Source organism: Balaenoptera acutorostrata, chromosome 2 (genome assembly GCF_949987535.1).
Source record: "Balaenoptera acutorostrata chromosome 2, mBalAcu1.1, whole genome shotgun sequence".
NCBI classification, from domain to species: domain Eukaryota; kingdom Metazoa; phylum Chordata; class Mammalia; order Artiodactyla; family Balaenopteridae; genus Balaenoptera; species Balaenoptera acutorostrata.
The window spans coordinates 169,820,514-169,841,826 of record NC_080065.1 but is presented as its reverse complement, the minus strand read 5'-3'; the positions used below and the strand labels follow the sequence as shown (position 1 = coordinate 169,841,826).

The window sequence follows — 21,313 nt, the reverse complement described above, 5'->3', positions numbered from 1 at the left end:
GCCAAGCCTCCTGTTCTCTCTCCACTATTGCCTTTTCTGGTAGGTGATTCTGCATGGAGAAACCGGGTGGGCACAGCCTGCTCTTCTTTTCTGGGGTTCCTTTACACCAGGAGCCTTACAGGTTCCACACTGCCACAGACTGGGTAGGGAAGTATGACCCTGGGGAATCATCTCAGAAAGCCCACTTGCCCAAGGACACAGGCCACACATACACTCACAGCGCTTTTCCAGTGATAAAGGAAATATTTTGGCACCCATCTGCCTTATCACACTTTGCTTATTTCTCAATTAATAAGCCAGGTCAGGAAAGGCAGTCTCACACCTGGACAGTCTTGTCAAAGGGTACACAGTGGCTCCTAATGGCCCATCTACCACCTGAGGTCACCAGGGTCACTCTTCTGCCCTCCTGTCCCTTCAACTCCTGGCCTTCACCTTGCCCCTTAAAGGTCTTCAGGACACCCTTTTCCCACCAGGTTTCCAGTGGGTCTCCCCCTCCTCCTCCCTGGCAGCACCTTCTCCATCCCTTAGCTGACTCCCTCCTCACCTGGCTACAAATGTAGGTGCACCAGTGGGGAGGTCTGGTCGAGAGCCTTCACTCTCCACTTCCTCAGCTCCTGAAGTTCTCATCTCTTCCCCAACCTGATTCCACCAGATGTTTCACAAGCAGTGGGTCCAAATGTATTCAAACCCCTCCTGACCCACCAACGGGTCAAGCCCTGACTTGGGAGTCACCTTTTATCTATGTTCAATTTTAATGTCAGATAGATGACAAACAACTTAGTATTAAGTATGTCCTTAACACTGCAGGGGCCAAAAACGTCGTCTACCTGAAATTCAAGTTTAACTGGGCATCCTGTGTATTTGCTAAATCCCACAACCCTACTGGCCCCTCCCCTTTCTTCACGCTCACATCCAGGAATGGCATCGTCACCTTGTCTGCACCACCAGTGGCTGACAACACCCACTCCGCCCTGCAGAGCCCTCCTTGGCCGGGAAGCTGCAAGGGTAGGGGGTTGCAGGGCACCGCCGACTTGGTGCGCATTCACCCCAGCCTTGTGGCCATAAGCCTTCCCTCCTCTCATTGCCTGGGTTTGATCCATCTCATCCTTCACCTCCCAAGAGACCTCCTCTGACTACCCCATCAAAAGAGCATACCGCTTCACCCTGTTCCTCCCCACTCTCCATCCTCACCCCCTACTCCTCTTCCCTCCCTGAAAGGGACAATAAACATTATTGTTACATAAACTATTTTATTTAAATAAAATCAGGGGCAGACCCTTTTCCCCCATACACACAGGCACATGCATGCACGCACGCACGCCCACATCCTCCCCCTTCTTCCCTCCCCCCATGGCCACCTCAAACCTGGCGGTTCTCATCATGACCAAACTGCCTCAACCCTGGGACAGGGAGACACCTCCTATTCGAAGGCCTGCTCCTCCCCCAGTCAATGGCAGCAGCACACAGGCCTAGGCACAAGTTATCCTGTCCAGAGTCCAGCTCTCAGCCCTCCTGGGGTGGGACAGGAGGATCGGTGCTCCCGAGGCACCTAGATCCAGTGTGGTTTCCCTACCTTTCCCCCGCCCCACGCAGCACAGGAGTACCACCAGACACCTGAAGCAGCTCCCGGTGGAGGGCGGGTTCCCTCACCCCAGGCCAAACCTTCCCCACATCAGCGGAGGCTCTGCAGCCAAACCTGAGCATCCCCCAGGGGATCGTGGACTAGGTATTGTTTGGTTTGGGGAAGAGCGAGGGAGAGCAATTGAGCACCAAACTCCCCAACTCTACCCTGCAGGAGGACGCTGAGACTTGGTTCAGCATCCTCTACCCAGAAAAAGTAAATAAACCTAACTCCGCAGCAGGAATGGCAAGGGCTTCAGCCATCAGGACCTCACTACATCTCCATCCCCCAACATGGACTCACTAGCACCTTGGCAATGTTAAGGACCCAGCCAAGCTGGGGAAACACCACACACACGGGAGTCTGTTTGGAGTTGGTGGTGCCTCCTTTGTCAACGATGAGATTGGGTTTCACCTTCCCTGACACCAGTAACCCTCAAGTCCTGCTTTGAGGCACGCATAGCAAAGTGGCTTAGGTCATGAGGAGGGAGCACTAAAGGGATGGGTGGTGTCTTCCAGAGGCACACAGCCCCACAGTGCAGCTTACATGTTACACACAGGCAGGCTGGGACAGAGGACTGGGGCGCTGGGCTGCTAGGAGGGCTCGGCAGCATCCCTGCCACTCAGGACCACTCGGGAGATGGGGAGGTGGGAGGGGCACCCGTCCATTCACTCAAGCTTGGGGGGGCCAAGATGCCAGGGCCCAGGTCCAGCGCCCACCTTCTCTGATGATATCCCTGTGCCTTCTAGACAAATTTCCCTGAGGGGAAAAACCAGACAGATGGAAGAAGTCAAAAAGAGGCCAGCAAACGGTATCAGACTGAGGGGCCAGCAGGCGGAGGGGAGATGTGAGAACCAAAGACAAGCCTTCTGAAAGGGTAAGGCAAAGAGAGCTGCCACCTGTGGGGGGCAGGGCAGGGTGAGAAAGAGGACAGACTCAAGACACAGCCAACCTGACCTCTCTGGGGGAAGCGAGGACCCGAGGAGAGGGAGCTAGGAGCCTGCAGGGCCCTCCATGGGCCAGTGGTGGTAAGACTGCACCAGCCACCCTGAGCACAGGGCTACAGGCTGATACTGCGCTGGTGGCGGCCGCTACGACCCCCGCTCCGGGGACCCAGCTCCTGGCCATCCAGACTGGTGTGGTCCGAGAGGCCCCGCAGGTGCTCCACGGAGTCGCACTTCTGCAGGTCTGAAGCCACAGTGCGCAGGCTCAGCAGGCTCAGCGTGTCCGTGTCGGGGGCAGGGCCAGGCCCCAGGCTGACACCCTCCTCCAGCCCCCCACCCTCGGCCCCCTCGATGATCCCGCTGTCCCCATCCTCGCCACCATCAGGCCCGGCCTCGGCCCCCACTGGGGAAGAGCGCAGCTGGCCCGGGGGGTGAGGGAGCTGGCCCCGGCGCCGCGCATGGATCTGCTCGCTGATCTGCTCCAGGTTGCGCAGGGCGACTGAGTAGCGGGTCTTGGCCTGGGCTACCTGCTGCTCCAGCTCTGTCACCTTGGCCTTGTGCTCCTGCAGAGGGAGGGTCAGAGTCAGGTGACCCTCTGGGCAACTATCCGAGGCCCCTGGAGCTGCCAAGTCCTGTCAGGTCCACTCAGCATTCTGCGCTGGGCTCTCCCGTCCCAGGCTCTCGGCTCTGCTCACCACCAACCACTCATCTGCAGTGCTCCACCCAGCCCCTCTCCACTCCTCCTCCTCCTGGGGCCCTCCTTCCCCAGCAACCTTCCCTGCTCCTGCCTGACCTTCCAGGGCCTTCCTCCCAGGTCTTCATTCCCACCCGCTCTTCCTCCTCTCCCCATTGTTCCCTTTCCCTATCTGGCCGATTCCTTTGCCCCATTCTTCCTGGTTTCCCCCAATTCTCACCTTTTCTCCTTTACCTCCCTTCTCTGCCAGCACTCACTCCCTAACCCCACCTCCCATTCCTGCGGGGTCATTCTGAGCACACCTGTTCCACCGCACTGGCCTGGTGGATGGCCCAGAAAAGCAGATTGGTGTCCCCTCTACCTGCCCTCCCTTTCTATGCCTGCCCCCTCCCCCATCCTCCGTCCACTCCCCCTCCCCCTCTCCCACTCAGCTACCTCCAGGATCTGGCTGAACTGGGCCTTGAGCTCGAAGTAGGGGCGGCTCTTGCCAATGGCCCGCCGGAGGGTCTTCTGCAGGGCCTGAACCCGAGCCTCAGCCTGCTGGCACAGCCGTGTCACCCGCTGGTGTTCCCGCTCACCACGAAGCCGCTCCTCCTCGGCCTCATTCACCTGGCCCAGGTGGGATGGAGGGCACACATCACTGAACTCGGTCCCACCCTCCTGCCCCTATAGCCTGCTCAGGCTGCCACTCCAAATGTTGCCCTGGGGGAGAGCCCCCACTGCAGAGCCGGGAGAGAGCACTGAGCTCCCGAGACACAAAAGAGAACAGTGAGGCCTTGTACCTGCCGATTGTTACCTGTACCACCCGCCTCTCAGCTTTGTTGCTACCAAGAGGTGCCGGGGCCCTCTGGACCACTTGTGAGCACGTAGGGAATGTCCGCCTGTGAGCACGTCTGCCACAGCCATGGTCCTCAGAGCGCCCTCGGTGCTGGGGGCTGGGCTGGGGGAAGGGAGGGGCCTCACTGCGGGGAGTCACAGCTCTGCACTGAGTTCTCCAGGTTTCTGTGCCTGAGCAGGTAGCAGGCAAGGGCTCCAGCCACCTCGTCTACCAGGGCCAAGGGGCTGACCCCGCCTACACACAGTTTCAACAAGCCCTCCCTCAGTGTCATGCTCTCCTCTGTGTGAGTTCCAGAGTGGAAGTGGAGCTCCTGCTCTGCGTGAGGCCCTGGGCCTGGACTAAGGAGCACACAAAGAACCTCAAGACATGACTGCTCCTCAGGAGCTGACACTTACTGCTACAGACTAAATGCTTCTGTCCCCCCAAAATTCTTATGTTGAAATCCTAACCCCGAAGGTGGGCCCTCTGAGAGATGATTGGGTCAAGAGGGGGGAGCTCTCACAAATGGAATTAGTTTCCTTATAAAAGAGGGCTTGGAGAGCTCTCTAGCCCCTTCGGCTATGTGAGAACACAGTGAAAAGACAGCTGGCCATCTGGGAACCAGGAAGCAGGTCCGCTGCAGACACCAAATCTGCCTATGCCTTGATCTTGAACTTCCTAGCCTCCAGAACTGTGAAAAATAAACATCTGTTGTTTAAACCACCCAGTCTGTTATTTTATTGTAACAGCCCTAATAGACTAAGACACTTGCCCTTTACAAGGTGAAGGTGGCAGACTAGAGCTGATGCCAGGGATCCTCCCACTCCCCGGTAGCCAGAGTAGCTTGGAAATAATACACAAATTGTACTTCAGAAACCAAGGTACACTGGCAGAGCTCAAAAGCAAGAAAGGGAGAACATTCAGCAAACAGAAGCAAGGGGTCACAGCTAAACATAACAAAAGAGTGTTGAATCCAGAGCAATCAGCAGGAATGAACTATTTGGGTTAGTCCCACATCTGGAGGCAAAGGTTCAAGAAGAGCCCAGAAAGACATTCTAAGTCAGAAGGAAGTGTATATGGGACACACTGGAGGCCAAACAGGGCAGAGGGCAAGGACCAGATTTTGCCTGAAACAGAATCAAAACGGAGGGAAGTCTGGAGTGGAGGAGAGAAAGGATTAAGGAAGGTGACAGGATGCAGGGAAAGGAAAGGAAGTACAGGAACTGGCAGGAGGGACCTACTGGCACTGCCTGGCTCACCTTGCAGGTGGCGTGGTTGAGCATCTCCTGCCACGTGGGGTCCAGCCGGTTCTTGTCAGCCATGACGCCCTGCTCAGCCACAAACACCATCTCCCGGGCAGCGTTGTGCATGCTCACAGCCCTCTCATACCGCAGTGCTGCCTTCTGTGTCTCCTGCTGGGCCTGGGGGGAAAGGACCATCAGGGTAGGGAGCCTCAAAGGACCCCTGGCTGCCCATGGAGACCCGCCCTGGGCAAGGACAAGAGAAGGAGGAGGGCCCACTGCAATGTTGGCTTCACTTCCCAAACTGCACTAAGAATAAGTGCTGAGGAAGTAAAATTCTATGAAGAATATGTTGCAAGGATATAGCTCAGAGAAGAAATATATGTAGAAAAAGAAGGATACTGCCAGTGGAGGGTGAGTGTGTAAAATCCAGCACTCTCGAAGGCTGCTGGCCTTTTGCCCTAGGGAGAACAAAGAAAAATCCACAGCCTTTAGTTGGAAGATGGTTAGTTGATGGTTGAGACCATCAACTCCAATCCAGCAGGTAATCTGAATGAAATAACCAGACAAGTGCTTGGAGATATTCATCACAACCATATTTACCAAACAAAAAACTGGAAACAAACCTAAGTTTTCAGTTACAGAGAACTGGTTAAACAAATAATAGTACATCTAATATAAAGAAATATTAAGAAGCCCTTAAAAATAATGGCATGTGTGGGTATTTCTTGACATGGAACCATGTCCTAATACAATAAAGAAATAAAAATTGTACATATGTGATCCCATATTGGCAGGATATATACAAAAAAAAACTTTAAGGAATTATTTGTGCTATATTAATCACGTTTTTTATTTTCTATGTTTTATGATGCTTTGATATATCCAAAAATAAAATTTAAGGAATTATTTGTGCTATATTAATCACGTTTTTTATTTTCTATGTTTTATGATGCTTTGATATCTTGGAGGCCTTGCTGGCTCTCCTAGGGCTGGCTAATTCCTAGAGACACACTCCTAGGAATGTGAGCACATTTTTCATATGCAAATCAACCAATCCGAAGCCCAACTATCACACAGCAAGCCAGTATATCCCCTGCCCTAAATCACTGAAGGGCCAGGTAGCAGAAAACTAGAGACCACCCCTATAGCCCAGAACCTGCCTCAATTATTCAAACTAGCCAATCTTAAATTGGCTCAAAGTTGCCTACCCTGCCCTACCCATTCCTTCCCATGAAAACCACAATAAAGGCTCTACAATAAAAGCTCTAAGCCAAGCTTTCCCCTCACATTTTCTGCCTCCTCACCCATTCCCCATGTAGTACTTCCCCATGTAGCCCTGCATGATGTGGCAGGTCCTTTTCTCTTAGGAACTGTAAGTAATAAATTCTTCTTTGAAGGCAGCTGTCTCTGTGTCTGTCACCTTACCATACTTGACTAAACAAATCCCAGGTACAAAAATCATGAAACATGCACGTGGTTGGATTTGGGGAAATATCGGTTTTCTTCTCCTACCTTGCCTTACAGTTTCAGGTTACAATTACAGCCTTCCAATAGTGAGCCCACATTATTTGTGCAAAGAAAAATTTAAAAAGAAGGAAATGGGTAAAGGAGTGGAGGAGCAAACAAAGAAAAGAGAGACATGAACCAAGGGGAACAGAAGAGGAAAAGAATGGTGATCTGTCTCACACCCCATACAGAGATAGAAGAGTACAGGGCCAGGCTCTGCATGCGGCCCCCTACCCCAGAATGTGGGTCATACCTCCTTAGCCAGCCGCCGAGCCTCATAGTAGGGCCGGGCCTTCTCGATGCAGCTCCCCAAGTGGGAGCCCTGCGTGTTGAGCTTCCTTGCTGACTCCTGCAGGATCCTCCGGTAGGTGGTCCTGGCCTCCTGGCAAAAGGATAGGGACATGGGCAGAGGGAGGCATGCGTGTGGGTCCCAGCCCCTCTTGTTTTCCATACATGCCTCTTCCCCTGCCACTGTACTGAAAGAGGAGGGAAAATGATGAAAACACCTTTGGAAACAGCCCAAGAGTGTGAGGAAAAGGAGCAACACTCACATCCAGCTGCAGCTCCACCTGGTTGATCTCCTCGCTGGCCTGGTTCAGATGCTCCAGCTCCTCCTGCCAGAGAGGGGCAGAAAGTTAGAGCAGGGGAAGCAAGCAGCCTCACATGAACCAGGCAGGGCAGGAGCACAGTGCACAGAGGGAAAGCCCAGCCAACCAGGGAAGCGAAGAAATGGAGCAGGAGGTCACTGTCAAATGCCTCCTGTCAGAGACAGAATCATATATAGCCTCCTGGAATCCTCACAATTCCGCCTCTAAACCCCCATTTTAAAGATGAGAAAATTGAGGTTCAGAGTATGGAAAACTCCTGTGCACACAGCAAAGTGGCAACAAGCCTGTGCTCTCTCCACCAGACTGCACCACCTCCTCCTCGTACTCCAGCCAGGAGTCTCCTTCAGAGCTAACGGTCTCTGTCCCAGAGAGGACAACCCCCCTGGGCCACTCACTCAGCATACTTTTACTACACACTTATCACAGTTCAGCACCATGAGACCGGAGAATTCAGAACACAAAGAGGGGGCAGCTCCGGCCCAATAAGTAAGCAACAGGCCCCCAGTGGTGTGAGGAGCCACCTGAGGGGTGGGCATGGTAGGGGCTGGGAATCAAAAGAACAGCAGGTGCCCGGGGCAGGCAGATTATTGGGTGAGAAGCCAGACAGGCTGGGGCGCAGGGACAGGATACTAGGACTTCTCCCAATGGCAGGGGGAACCCCTCAGAGACTAATGCCACTTGGTGGTTTAGGAAGGCAGAGCTGGGCAATGTAGGGAAAGCTTGGAGGGGCCAGGGAGACACAAGTGGAGGCTGTCTGTAGTTCTCCAGGTGGGAGAGGAGAGGGCAGATCCCAGGGAAATACAGGATGCAAAATCACAATTAAGGTCAAGATTAGAGAAGAACGCATGGTTCAAGAGGCCTCTAGGCCTGCTTGGGCAGTGGTGACAGGACCCCAGGTAGATCCTGTGGGAGGGAGGGAGGGAGGGAGGGAGAGGCTCAGGAAGAAGTCACCAGACACGCTGGCTTGAACGCCTCACTGGTCCCAGGGCTGGCAAAAGAAGCAAGCCACCCAGGCCTTTCAGCGAGAGAGCAGGGAGGGTGCTGGCCTTGAGTATCCTCCCCTCCCCTTGGTCAAGTTCCTGGGGTCCAGGGAGCCAATGACACTCCTGAGGAGGAGCAATACCCAGAGAGATGCCTGATGCTCGGCTACAGGATCCTCCTCCAGGAGCCCTGCAGCCCCTGGACAGGCCAGCTGTAGCCAGCATGGTGTCTGCTTGCTGCCCCTGGCCCAGACACGACCTGCACTTGGTAGTGAGCGACACTGCCATCACTACTCTCACACCTCATTTGGCCCTTCCAGCAACCCAGTGTGTGATCCCCCTTTAGTCCTTCTATTTCTATACCCCATCTCAAGCCCTAAAAAATTTGAGTCAGCAAGTAAGAATCTAAGAAACCAAGTTATGTGCTCTAATTACAGTATAAGGTAGAACACAAAGAAAGAAACATATAACAAATCCAGGAATGTGAAAGGCTCTGGCTATTGGCCCACAGAAGCAGGCATGTCTTTCTATACAGAAACTCATATCCACGAAGCACCTCCAGCAATTTAAAAAAAGGCCTCCAGCAATTTAAAAAAAGGCCTCCTGTTGACTCTGAGGTCTTCCCCGCAGAGTCACAAAGCTCTTTCTAACAGGACAAAGAGACTGGGGAGCAGAGCAGGCTGGAGGGCAAGGTGGGCAAGGTGGGCAAGGGGGTGGGGGATGGGGGCAGCCCGGCTAAGGCAGAGCCAGGGCAAAGCAGAGCAGGAAGCCAACAAGCAGCCAGGGCTCTGTTTTGGGCCGCCGGCAACACATTCCATTTGGCCAGCTCCACCAGGGGACTCCTGGCACCCAGCTGAAATGGAATTCAAGGAGGATGAAGTCTGAGTCAGCGTACATCATCCACCAGTGAGCCTGCAGCCAGCAGGGAGGGCGACCTCCCCAGAGCACACCGGGCGCATTCCCAGGATGCCAGGCCACTGAGTCAAAGGCACGGGCGCTCGGGCTACAGATGCTCCTGCCCAACTTGTGCAAGCCATTAAAACACTCAAGCCCAAAATGGAGTATAATCTCATAAACTGTGAATCACTATGTTGTACACCTGAAACTTACATAATATTATAAATCAACTATATCTCAATTAAAAAGAAAAACACTCAAGCCCACAGTCAGTCAGCAGGGCCAGGGTGATACATGACCCAAAGACTCAGAAATAAGGTAAAAATGACTGCCCAGGGAAAGCTAAACCGACACGTCGGACGACGCAGAGATTGCAAAGTCACTCTGAGGAGGAGCAGGTGAGTGAACACATCTACTTACCTGAGGAAAGACTGTGCCCGTCACAAAGGGGGCTGAGAAAAGTCATAGGAGAGGAGACCAGGCCCATCCTAGTACAACCCTCCTTTATTCCTTCCCGCCACTGGGACCCTGTCTGTCTCAGAAAGCTGAGGACCAGCCTGGAGGCCTCAGAGAAGTATGCTGAGGTCAAGACACAGAGACACATCCAGTGGACTTCCCTGGGGGGCAGCACACTCCACGCAGGCCTAGAGCTGGCCTCTACCTGGCTTCCCTCCAACTTCCAGAAGGATCCCACCAGACAAGGAGGCACAAGCTGCCTGCCTGCCAAGAATCCCCACTCCCCCCATCAGAAAGAGCCTTGCCCTAAGGGACCATTTCTGGGAGTTGAGAAAATACCTGAATAGGGTCTCCACCTTTGGGATATCCTTGGATCAGTGGACTCTCACAGGCCACAATTAGAACCACTTCTCGCCCCACCCAGAAGGAGAATCCACATATCTGGGCACAGCTCAGGAATGGGTGCTTTTAAAGTTCCCTGGTAGGCTCTGATGGACTGAATGCACTGATCCATTCAAAGTGCTGAAATATAGTATCAGGATAACATGATCTTGTACACTGTCAACACTAAAAAGAAACTCAAAAGACACATACCCCAATGTCTTTCTCATCCAGAAGAGCCCAAACCCAGAAGGTCTGAATGCCACCAGCCTCCTCCATGAAGGCTGCCCCTCACACCAAGCTGCCTCTCCCACATGGCAAGAAGATGCTGAATGCCTGCTGAGGTCAGAGCACTGGCCCAGCTTCATCAGCGAGGGAGGCCTCTACAACATGACCTTGCCTCCCTACGTAGCCCACAACATTCCACAACGTGCCTCCCAGTTTAGCAGGAGAGACTAAGGTCCGCCTGCCCCTCTTGCTCCAGTAACACCGCAAGCTCACTGAAGGCGAGGTGAATCTTACTTCTGCTCAGTATTCTCCAACCCTCACAGAGCTCATACTATAGAACTGTCTATGATGATGGAAATGTTCTACATCTGCAACTGCCAACAGCACCTGGGGAACTGCATTTTTAATTTTTATTTATTCCTAACTGATTTAAGTATCCACAAGCAACTAGTGGCTACTTTACTGGACAGCACAACATGAAAGCTGCCTTTTCATACTACCACCTTTGCCTGCGTAGGCAATGGGAAAATACACAGGAGCGACTGAGCAAAGAAACTGCAGTGGATTCTCCTCTGGAGGGGGGCAAGGAATGTTGCAGAGGGGTGTAGGAAGGACATCAGCCAGGCCCTCCTCCCTGACAAACAGACAGAGTTCTCTTTCCCAAAGCACAACCTACGAACTTTCATCAAAGACAGGCAAAAGAGTTTGTGAAAGAAAAGAATCATAGCACTATGTCAGAGCAGAGCAGAAATGAGTTGAGCAAATCAGCTAGACCAACCCTTCACTTTACAGATGAAGAAACTGAGACTTGGAAAGATTACATAACTTACATGAAAATCACAAATCATCCGGCCAGAGGCTGCTTGAATCTCAGCGCAACGCTTTTTTCACAACTTGTTTCCTCAGTGGACAACAAATCTATATAGAACTAGCAGGAGAAATTGAGCTGTTCTCAATACAATGCCCATGAAACACAGCAGAAATAAATTACTGACTCATGCCAGTAAACAAATGGCTCATTACTGCTCCACTGTAAGCACAGACACGGGTTCTCCACACACATCCTGGGAAACTCCACCAAGAGAGAGCAGGAAAGATGCTAGGACCAGCTTTGAAATCTCCTTGACTCACTGAAGTAATCCAATAAAGGTCTGTTGACAAAGAAGCCCAGGAATGAGAGCCCCAGGATGCTCTTGCTCACCTACAAAGGTGAGTCACTTCCACATCAGAATCTTGGAGATGCTACCATACTAAATGGCAGACTCAGGCCCCAAGTACACAGGAGCACCCTGGCCCTCACCTGTCCAAACAGCTTCTCCAGAGAGCCCTTCCCTGCCACTGCCCAGAAACATTGAGATCCAGCCTCATTTGGCCATGCATCTACTATACATGGTGCCTGCCCTCCTCCCCCACTGCTCTGAGGTCTCCTTCACAAAGTTCTGCCCTTCTACCAAGTGGCCTGTAAATGCTCCAAGGCAACAAATCAGCTCTTCCATTCATTTGACTGACCCAGCATCCTCAGAGCCAGAAATCTGTATTATTAAGGATTGACCACAACTGATACAACGTTCTGAACACATCAGATTTCCTTACAGGCCTAAGCCTGATGCCACCTTTATAAGACATGAAAGGTCTCACCTCTCACAAATATGAATGTCCCTGGGAGGCACTGATGAGAAAGCGGGAGAGAGGAAAAGATTCAAAACTGCCTCCCGATCTCAAAGCCATCTTATCTCACATCCCACTCTGAGCCAACAGCCCCTTTGCTTATCTGGAAAAGAAACAACAGTTCTACTCTCTACTGACCTAAAGTGTGCTTCCTGCATCTACTGCCAATTTGTCACTTCACTTCATCAGTGAAGCCTTCAGCAACACACCCCAGGCACTCAGGCCGGGCCTCTCTCTGTACTCCCACCGCACACAACTCTTTTCGCACTTGTCACACTATATTGCAATGATTTGTTGACAAACTTGTTTTCCTTTCCTGCCCGTGCACTGGGAAAAGAGTAAGTCTAACCCCTCATTTACCTGACAGCTCTTCAGAAAAGCTGGAATCTAATCTCCCTATCTCTCCCCCAGCTCAGTCTTCTCACCTGTATTCTAGGATCCAGTTCTTCTTCTTCTCTTGGGGACAATTTGGCTTCACTGCTGTTGCTTCCACCTCCTCCAGGCTCCTCTGCAACTGGGCTCCGTGGGACTTCATCCTCTACAACCGCAGGCCGAAGCTCCCCCTGTGGGGTCTCCCGCCCCCCTGGAACCTGCCTGAGTTCAGCCATGCTGACAGGGAGAGGGCACAGCCCTATGCAAAAAAGAGGACTGACATGCTGGGACCAGGGCCCCAGCTTGGGGCTTCCTGGGCTCTGGGTGGCAAGAAGAAGGGTTTCTCTTCTCAAAGGGTGGAAAAAGAGGGCACAGGAAGAACCTCACACTCGGTTAGAGGCCGAGATTCAAGTTGCCGGTGGGGTCCCAAGAGCTATAGCCTTGTATGTGCAAAAGTCCTTCCCTCCCCGTCACGGGGAGTCCACCAGAAGAGACCCGGAGCAACAGCTCCGAGGTAGGAGGCAAAGGGGGCCTGGATCCTGGGCCGAGGCCTGCGAGGAGGAGCACCATTCGGGAGGGCGGAGGCAGGCGCCTCCAGGCTGTGGTGGCAACTGGAGAGAGAAGGCTGGGCCTGAGCAGAGGCTGCTGGATGAGAGTCTCTAGGGAGCTGCAGGGGAAACAAAGGCCAAGTACATGGTCAGCATTTGAACGTCGGCCACCAGCCCCTTCCAACCCCTCAGCCCCCCAAGAACTCCGCTCCCTTCCTCCCACACCCCCACATTCCGACCAACCCCCTCAACTTCTTTCCCGCGTTCCAGGCTCTCGGGCCCCAGCCCCTCCCCCACCAGCGCCTTCCAGACTTCCCTCCGCACTCTCATCCTCTCCACCGTCTCCCCCAACCCTCCCAGCTTCTGTTCTGGCCGCCCCATTCCACCCCCGCCCAGCTTTGCAAATCACCTTGTAACCCCCAGCCCCACCCCACCTCCTCTTCTCTCTCTAACCCTGTGGACAATCCGAGCCTCCCATCTCCAACCCCGCTCTTCCTAAATCCCAAGGACCCTAGCCCCAGACCTCCTACGCAGCCGGGCGCAAAGGCCCCCCCCTCTTCTCGGCATTACCTCAGTTTACCTTCCCTTGCGCGGACCTTCTCCACTGCGAACAATCTTCCCCCGCCCTCCCCGCAACAAGCCGGTCCAACCAAGTACTACAAGGCCGCGAGGAAGCGGAAATACATCATCCCGTAGCAACGCCCTCCTGCCCTCTCGCCCCTCCCCCTCACGCTCGCCCGCTAACCGGGCCACATCTGGATTCCCCAGCACTCATCCCTGCCCGGCCTTCGGTTTCCGTACAAAATGGTGCCTCACAGCGCTGACGCTCACCTTACGTTGCCTCCGGCCCATCCTCCACAACTGATAAATGACGTTGAAATATGAGAGGGTTGTGCTGAGAAAAACTAGGGCGGGTAATGGAAGTCGAGAATCCCTGGTGAGTAAGGAAGTGCTAGAAATAAAACGGAGATTGGACAATCGCCTCAAAGAGATTGCTGCCATCTTACTTTACGGCGCTGGGTTCTGGTTACACCCAAAGCCACTTCCGGCCTTGCCCAGGAAGTCAGAAGTGGGCTTGTGGGCTTGTGAGCTTCCCGCTGTAGCAGTTCTTGTTGTTGGAGGCAGGCGCCGAGGGACTCTGCCGCTGGGACGAGGCGTAGTTTTCCAGAAATGACTGTCTTCACTCAAGTGAAGTCAGCGGTGCCCTTCGTTAGTAACGGGGTCTAAACGGCAGCTCTGATAGGTAAATCTCTCCTGCCGGCGTCCGCACCATGGCCCCAGCGCTGCACTTCGCCAGCCCCTTCCCGAGCCAGGCCCTGTCCCACTGAACGTCGTTGCAGTGGGGTCACTGATTACCTCATGAGCACTGATTAGAAGTTTCGTTAATCTGAACTCAGTGCTCTCGTGCACCCTGCTCAAAAGCCCGCGAGGAGGAGGAGTTTGTTACATGGCTTTGTGTATCAATGAAAGGACCTGACCTAAAGTCACCACTAATGAGTGTCGCCAGGAGAGGCCTAAAGGGAAGGCTTCAGGATGGATGTTTTATTTTTGCAAAAGACCTAACTTCCTCTGAGGTGAGCAAGTCAAATGGACTGAACTTTCCTTCTTCCCTTTGGAACCCCTCCCTACATCCCCTTGCCCCATGAATAACCACATTGGGGGGGGGGGGAAGGATTTTTAAAGAAGTAGAGCCAAATATATTTTTTAAGTGATTTAAAAGATGTTTTTCAACAAAATTGGATATTTTATTTTTTAAATTCCAGAAGTGATTTTTCTCCAGTGAATCAGCGAGACCCTGAGTAACAGTTCTAAGTAGACAGATCTGATGGATAATGATGCCTCAGACTTATATCACATTCCTTTTTGTTATTAAGGCGCCATACAAAAAGCATGAAAATTACATACAGAAATCAGAAACTACTTATTTGTTGTCTACCAGTCTCTTTAATTTTGCAAAACTGGAGTTTCCCTGTAATGGTTCCATTTAACCTACCATCTTCTGTGTACCCTAACCTGAATTTTCTAAACCTTTCCTGTTCAGCACTACTACAATATCTATTATCCTTATATTTTGTCCCACAGCTTCTTTTCCCTGTGCATTCATTCCTTAGCAGGCATGAGCTTCAGGTTGTCACGTATCTGTTGCATTTGGTGGGAAAACATTTTAAATACATGTAACGCCCAGACTGCTCCTAGATCACATCCTGAGGTTCAGTAGCCTCCCTGATGTCTCCACTGGCCTCCCCCAGGGTTAACTCTCACTCACCAAGAGCAAAAATGATCTCATCATGTACAGACTGTAATATAATCCCCAGCGGTTTTTCTGCTGAGTTTGGATAATGTTTCAGGTAGCAAGAGGTTAGCTTCTGAGTCACCCTTGTCCTGGGTTTCCTCTTACTTCTCTGACCTGTTGGTTAATCCTTCATACAGTGTGTTTACTGAGTGTCTGCTACATGCTAGGTACTAGCAGCATGTAACTTATAGTCTGTGGTGCTCATTTTATAAATTGGTGATATTCAAACTAATCACAACTCAGAAATATGTTTTACCTTGCAACCTAGTATACATATATGTGTGTAAATATATTCAAAACAAAAGCTTCAGGAAAAGATCTTTACTCAATATGCAAAGCGTATTAATATTTGCTATACTATTATTTTTAATGCTGGTGGAGACCTATTCTGTTGATTTCATGAGCCACTCACAGTTTGAAAACCCTGCCCTAAATGTCAGTGCTTCCCAGGCCCTGATGCTAGGCTCTTACCTCATGCAGCCTAATTTCTCTGAAAGCCCTCAACCAAGTGCATGGCTCTGACTCCTACCCATGGCTACTGCTCCTTCCTTGGACCTCTGTCTCTACCCAGAATCCCCACAGATCACATTCTGAGATCCAGAAGCTTCTCAGACCAATGGCCAGTCCATGGCTGCCTCTCACTCACTGAGTACAAATCTGATTTCATCCCCTTTTCCCAAATCCTGCTGCTGCTTCTGTATTTACATTTTTGGTGAATGGTTCTAATCATCAACCTATTTACTCCAAGGAGAAACCTAGAAGACATCCTAAATGAATCCCCCTGTCTTCACTCTGCATCACATTAAGTATCTCAGAGAGATCCCTCCTCTCCATTTCATTGCCATTGCTTCAGCTTAGACCTTCCTCACCTCCCCTGTAGATAATATACCTCAAGAATCTTCTAAATTAGCTCTGTAGAATAGAACTTTGAGCAATGATGCTAATTTCTGTAACCACACTGTTCAATATGGTAGCCACTAGCCATGTGAGGGGTGCTTGAGAACTTAAAATGTGGCTAGTGCAACTGAGGAACTAAAATTTTAATTTAAGGTAAGATAGCCATACATGGCTAGTGACTAATATATTGGACAGCACAATATCAATGTTCTCCCCACCACAAGTGTACCGCCTTCCAGTCCCTGACACAAATAAACGACCAACCAACCCCTGTTGACTAATGAATGAAATATAAAAATATGAAAGCCATATAAAGATGTTAGTAACATCACCAATTACTAGGTAGTATCACAACTCATCTCTTTTATTAGTAACTTTTAATTTCTTCATACAAAAACTCTGTTATCTTCATGTTTAAAAGCTACCTTTTTTAGTTTGTATTTTTCTACCAGTAGAAACTACCTTTTATGGTTTTTTTCCTACTATCAGTCAGATATTTAATAAATACCACCATCAGTTGCTCATTAAACATATTAGTTGACTAGTGTATAGTGATAGCAAGCAGATCAGTAGTTGCCTAGGGGAGTGGTAGGAGGGATTACAAAGTGGCACACAGAAACTTGTGGGTAATGGATGTGTTCTCTATCTTGATTGTTATGAAGATTTGATTTGTGTATACGTTTGTCAGAAGTTTTCAAACTTTACATTTCAATATCTGAAATTTTGTATGTCAATTATACCTCAGTAAAACTGTTTTTTTTTAAAAAATCTGATTGAATACTTGCTGCTCCCAGAAATAGAGTCTACCAATAAAGGTTGATAAAAGGGACAGCCTTGGGGCTTCCCTGGTGGCGCAGTGGTTGAGAATCTGCCTGCTAATGCAGGGGACACGGGTTCGAGCCCTGGTCTGGGAAGATCCCACATGCCACGGAGCAGCTGGGCCCGTGAGCCACAATTGCTGAGCCTGCGCGTCTGGAGCCTGTGCCCCGCGACGGGAGGGGCCGCGATAGAGAAAGGCCCGCGCACCGCGATGAAGAGCGGTCCCCGCACCGCGATGAAGAGTGGCCCCCGCTTGCCGCAACTGGAGAAAGCCCTCGCACGAACCGAAGACCCAACACAGCCAAAAATAAATAAATAAATAAATAAATAAATAAGAAAATCCTTTAAAAAAAAAAAAAAAAAAGGGACAGCCTTTACTCAAATGCCGGAATTATTTCTACCCTTGTTAAATCTACTGGGTTTTCCAGAAGTAAATTATTTTCCCTGACTTGCTCATGTCATTTGACAATAAAAAAGCAAACAGTTATGCAGTGCTTATCGTGTACCAGGCACTGTTCTGAGCGGTTTATATCTATTCATTTGATCCTCGTGACAACAAACTGAGGTATGTTGTACCTCCATTTTACAATTAAGGAACTAGAGGTTAAATAACTTGATCCAGTTTAGTGGAGAGTTAGAGAGAACAGACTGGAAAGGCAGGTTGGGACAGGTGAAAAAGGGACTTAATATCATATCAGGAGAGTAAACTTCATTTAGTGGTTAATACAAACCTTTGACAGTTTTTGAGCAGGAGTACGACACAGCCAGAGCTTATTTTAGGGAAATTCATATGGCAGTTCATAGCTGTATTCGCCAATGCCTAGAACACTACCTGGCATATAGTAGGCCCTCCATAAATATCTTGAATATTTATGCAACCATGTTGGGAGTTATTTATTGATGCAGATTTGTAGGGAAAGACACCCATTTGGATCCAGTATTTTCAAGTTGACAAATATGCCCATAACTTTACTCTTGACCTTCTAACTTTCTCTCAATACACTCATTATTACTGTTCCAATTATCACTCCCCTCTATAATGACTCCCATAAGAAACAAAAATACACCTTCCTGTGTTTTCTCTTCATGGTTTGAGTTCTTCCTTCCATAGCTACACAAAAGAAAGTTCTGTAATCGAGCCCTCTTTCACATGACAGTGCGTCAAACCTTGTGTACAGTCATGTACAAATTTCTCTTTTCCAGGTTCAATATTCTCAGCCCATTCAATTATGTGATGTATCTATCACCATCCTAGTCACTCCTCTGGAATTGGCCAATGTCACTTAAACACCTGACATCAATACTGAACAGTGAGTCCAGAAATATCCTAATTAGTCCCTTTATCTGGCTTGAAAAGCTTTGGAATTATCCTCAACCAGTCATCCTCTGCACCAGGGGCCCCCAAACCCCAGGCCACGGACCGGTACTGGTCCGTGCCTGTTAGGAACTGGGCCAAGTGGCAGGAGGTGAGTGGCAAGCAAGCAAGCAAAGCTTCATCTGTATTTACAGCTGCTCCCCATCACTCGCATTACCACCTGAGCTCCGCCTTCTGTCAGATCAGCAGTAGCATTAGATTTTTATAGGAGCGTGAACCCTACTGTGAACTGCGCATGTGAGGGATCTAAGTTGCGTGCTCCTTATGAGAATCTAATGCCTGATGATCTGAGGTGGAGCTGAGGCAGTGATGCTAGCGGGGGGAGCAGCTGCAAATACAGATTATCATTAGCAGAGAGGTTTGACTGCACAGAGACCATAATCAATCAATTGCTTGCAGACTCATATCAAAACCCTATCAGTGAGTGGCAAGTGACAATTAAGCTGCAGCTGGTGGCAGGCTTTATAGTGGCAAGTGAGTTGATGTACTTCAATTGTACAGCTGCATCTGCTGGCAGACTTTAAGTCAGAATTGGACACATTTTAGTCCACGCATGGCCAGCCCATTATTTTATTTACCACTTCCATCCGTGCCTCTTTCCCACACTGTACACTTGTCTCAGTCATGTTTTGGTAAGCCCACAAGCTAACCCTAGCCAAAATGAGTAAAAAACAAATGTCGCTGGAGAGCTTCTTTGAAAAGGGGGAAAGACCCAATGATGGGACAGCAGAAGACTCTAAGACGCCAACAAAAAGAAAGCTGCATTTAAAAGAAAATACCAAGAGTCCTACTTAAATTATGGGTTCATTGCAACAGGTGATTCACATTCTCCAAGCCCGCTTTGTATAATATGTGGCGACTGGCTATCCAGCGAAGCCATGAAACCTTCAAAACTGCTTCGCCAAATGGAGACCAAGCACCCTGCATTAAAAGACAAGCCTCTGGGGTTTTTCAAGAGAAAAAAATGTGAACACGAAGAACAGAAGCAATTATTGAAGGCCACCACTTCATCAAATGTGTCTGCACTGAGAGCATCATTCTTGGTGGCTAACCGCATTGCTAAAGCTAAGAAGCCCTTTACTATTGGTGAAGAGTTGATCCTGCCTGCTGCTACGGACATTTGTCGTGAAATTTTAGGAGACGCTGCAGTTCGAAAGGTGGCACGTGTTCCTCTTTTGGCTAGCACCATAACTAGATGAATTGATGAAATAGCAGAGAATATTGAGGCACAATTGTTAGAGAGGGTTAATGAGTCACTGTGGTACACAATCCAGGTTGACAGGTCTACTGATGTTGACAACAAGGCAACAATGCTTGTTTTTGTGCAATATATTTTTCAGGAGGATGTGCATCAGGATATGTTATGTGCACTTTTGTTGCTAACCAACACCACAGCTGCAGAACTATTCAAGTCTTTTAATGATTACATATCAGGAAAACTGAATTGGTCATTTTGTGTTGGTATATGCACGGATGGAGCAGCTGCCATGACTGGACGGCTTTCTGATTTCGCTACCTGGGTCAAAGAGTTCGCTTCTGAATGTGAGTCTACGCACTGTGTCATCCATAGAAAAATGCTGGCTAGCTGAAAAATGTCACCTGGACTTAACGTTTTGCAGGATGTGATTAAAGTCATCAACCACATAAAAGTACATGCCCTTAACTCACGTCTGTTCATGCAGCTCTGTGAAGAGATGGACTCAGAGCATACACGTCTTCTCTTATACACAGAAGTGAGATGGCTTTCTAAAGGTAGATCACTGGCCAGAGTTTTTGAGTTATGAGAGCCACTCCAGAGATTTTTAGAAAAACAGTCACCACTGGCAGCACATTTCAGTGACACAGAATGCGTTGCAAAACTTGCTTACTTGTGTGACATATTCAACCTGCTCAATGAACTCAATCTGTCACTTCAGGGGAGAACGACAACTGTTTTCAAGTCAGCAGATAAAGTGGCTGCATTCAAAGCCAAACTGGAATTAAGGGGGTGATGAGTGAACATTGGGATTTTTTACATTTAAACATTAGCAGAGATTTTGAAAGAGACCGAGCCAGGGCCTTCTTTCTCCCAGCTGGTGCATGATCACCTGTCTCAGCTTTCAAAAGAGTTTGTGCATTACTTCCCAACCACAAAAGATCCCCAAACTGGGAAGGAATGGATCCACGACCCACTTGTGAATAAGCCAGGTGAATCGACTTCATGCTAGAAGAGGATCAACTGCTTGAGATCGCAAATGACAGTACCCTTAAAAGTATGTTTGAGACAACTTAAAGTCTCCATACATTCTGGATTAAAGTCAAGGCAGAATATCCTGAGATTGCCACAAAGGCACTGAAAAGCCTGCTTCCATTTCCAGCATCCTATCTTTGTGAAGCAGGGTTTTCTGCAGTGACAGCGACCAAAACGAGATTACAGAGTAGGTTGGACATAAGCAACACACTTCGGGTGTCACTGTCTCCCATTGCCCCCAGATGGGACCATCTAGTTGCAGGAAAACAACTCAGGGCTCCCACTGATTCTGCACTATGGTGAGTTGTATAATTATTTCATTATATATTACAATGTAATAATAATAGAAATAAAGTGCACAATAAATGTAATGCTCTTTAATCACCCCGCAACTGTCCCCCACCCCCCACCCCAGTCTGTGGAAAAATTGTCTTCCACGAAACAGGTCCCTGGTGCCAAAAAGATTGGGGACCGCTGCTCTACACAGTGCTACCTTAAAATGTATCTACATCTCCCACCTCCATTCCTTCCTGGTTCAGGCTGTCATCACCCTAGGCCTGCATCCTGTGTCTCTTTTCCACTTACTTGCCTCCTGCTGCCAGACTTGTACTCCTTACACCATGATGCTATACATGGATCAGCAGACATTCATTGAGTATCTGTGACGAGCAGGCACTGTGCTCATGCTTCAGGGCATTGTTTGTGAGTGGGGCAAAGCCCTTCCCTTAAACTATG

The 21,313-nt window shown here is 49.8% G+C and overlaps 1 protein-coding gene across 2 annotated transcripts; it reads right to left on the bottom strand.

Moving 5' to 3' along the window:
- Positions 1 to 1,215: 1,215 nt before the first annotated feature.
- SH3BP5L (SH3 binding domain protein 5 like) lies at positions 1,216 to 13,655 on the bottom strand. Of its 2 annotated transcripts, none has more exons than XM_007169921.2 (7): positions 13,535 to 13,655; positions 12,470 to 13,083; positions 7,378 to 7,440; positions 7,080 to 7,208; positions 5,336 to 5,497; positions 3,695 to 3,868; positions 1,216 to 3,128 (listed from the first exon to the last, which is right to left on the bottom strand). In XM_007169921.2, the coding sequence occupies exons 2-7, from the start codon at positions 12,650 to 12,652 to the stop codon at positions 2,682 to 2,684; spliced, it is 1,158 nt and encodes a 385-aa protein (XP_007169983.2). In that variant the 5' UTR covers positions 12,653 to 13,083; positions 13,535 to 13,655; the 3' UTR covers positions 1,216 to 2,681. The 2 variants fall into 2 exon arrangements, with proteins under 2 accessions (XP_007169983.2, XP_007169984.2); XM_007169922.2 differs by having other exon boundaries at positions 13,545 to 13,638.
- Positions 13,656 to 21,313: the final 7,658 nt, after the last annotated feature.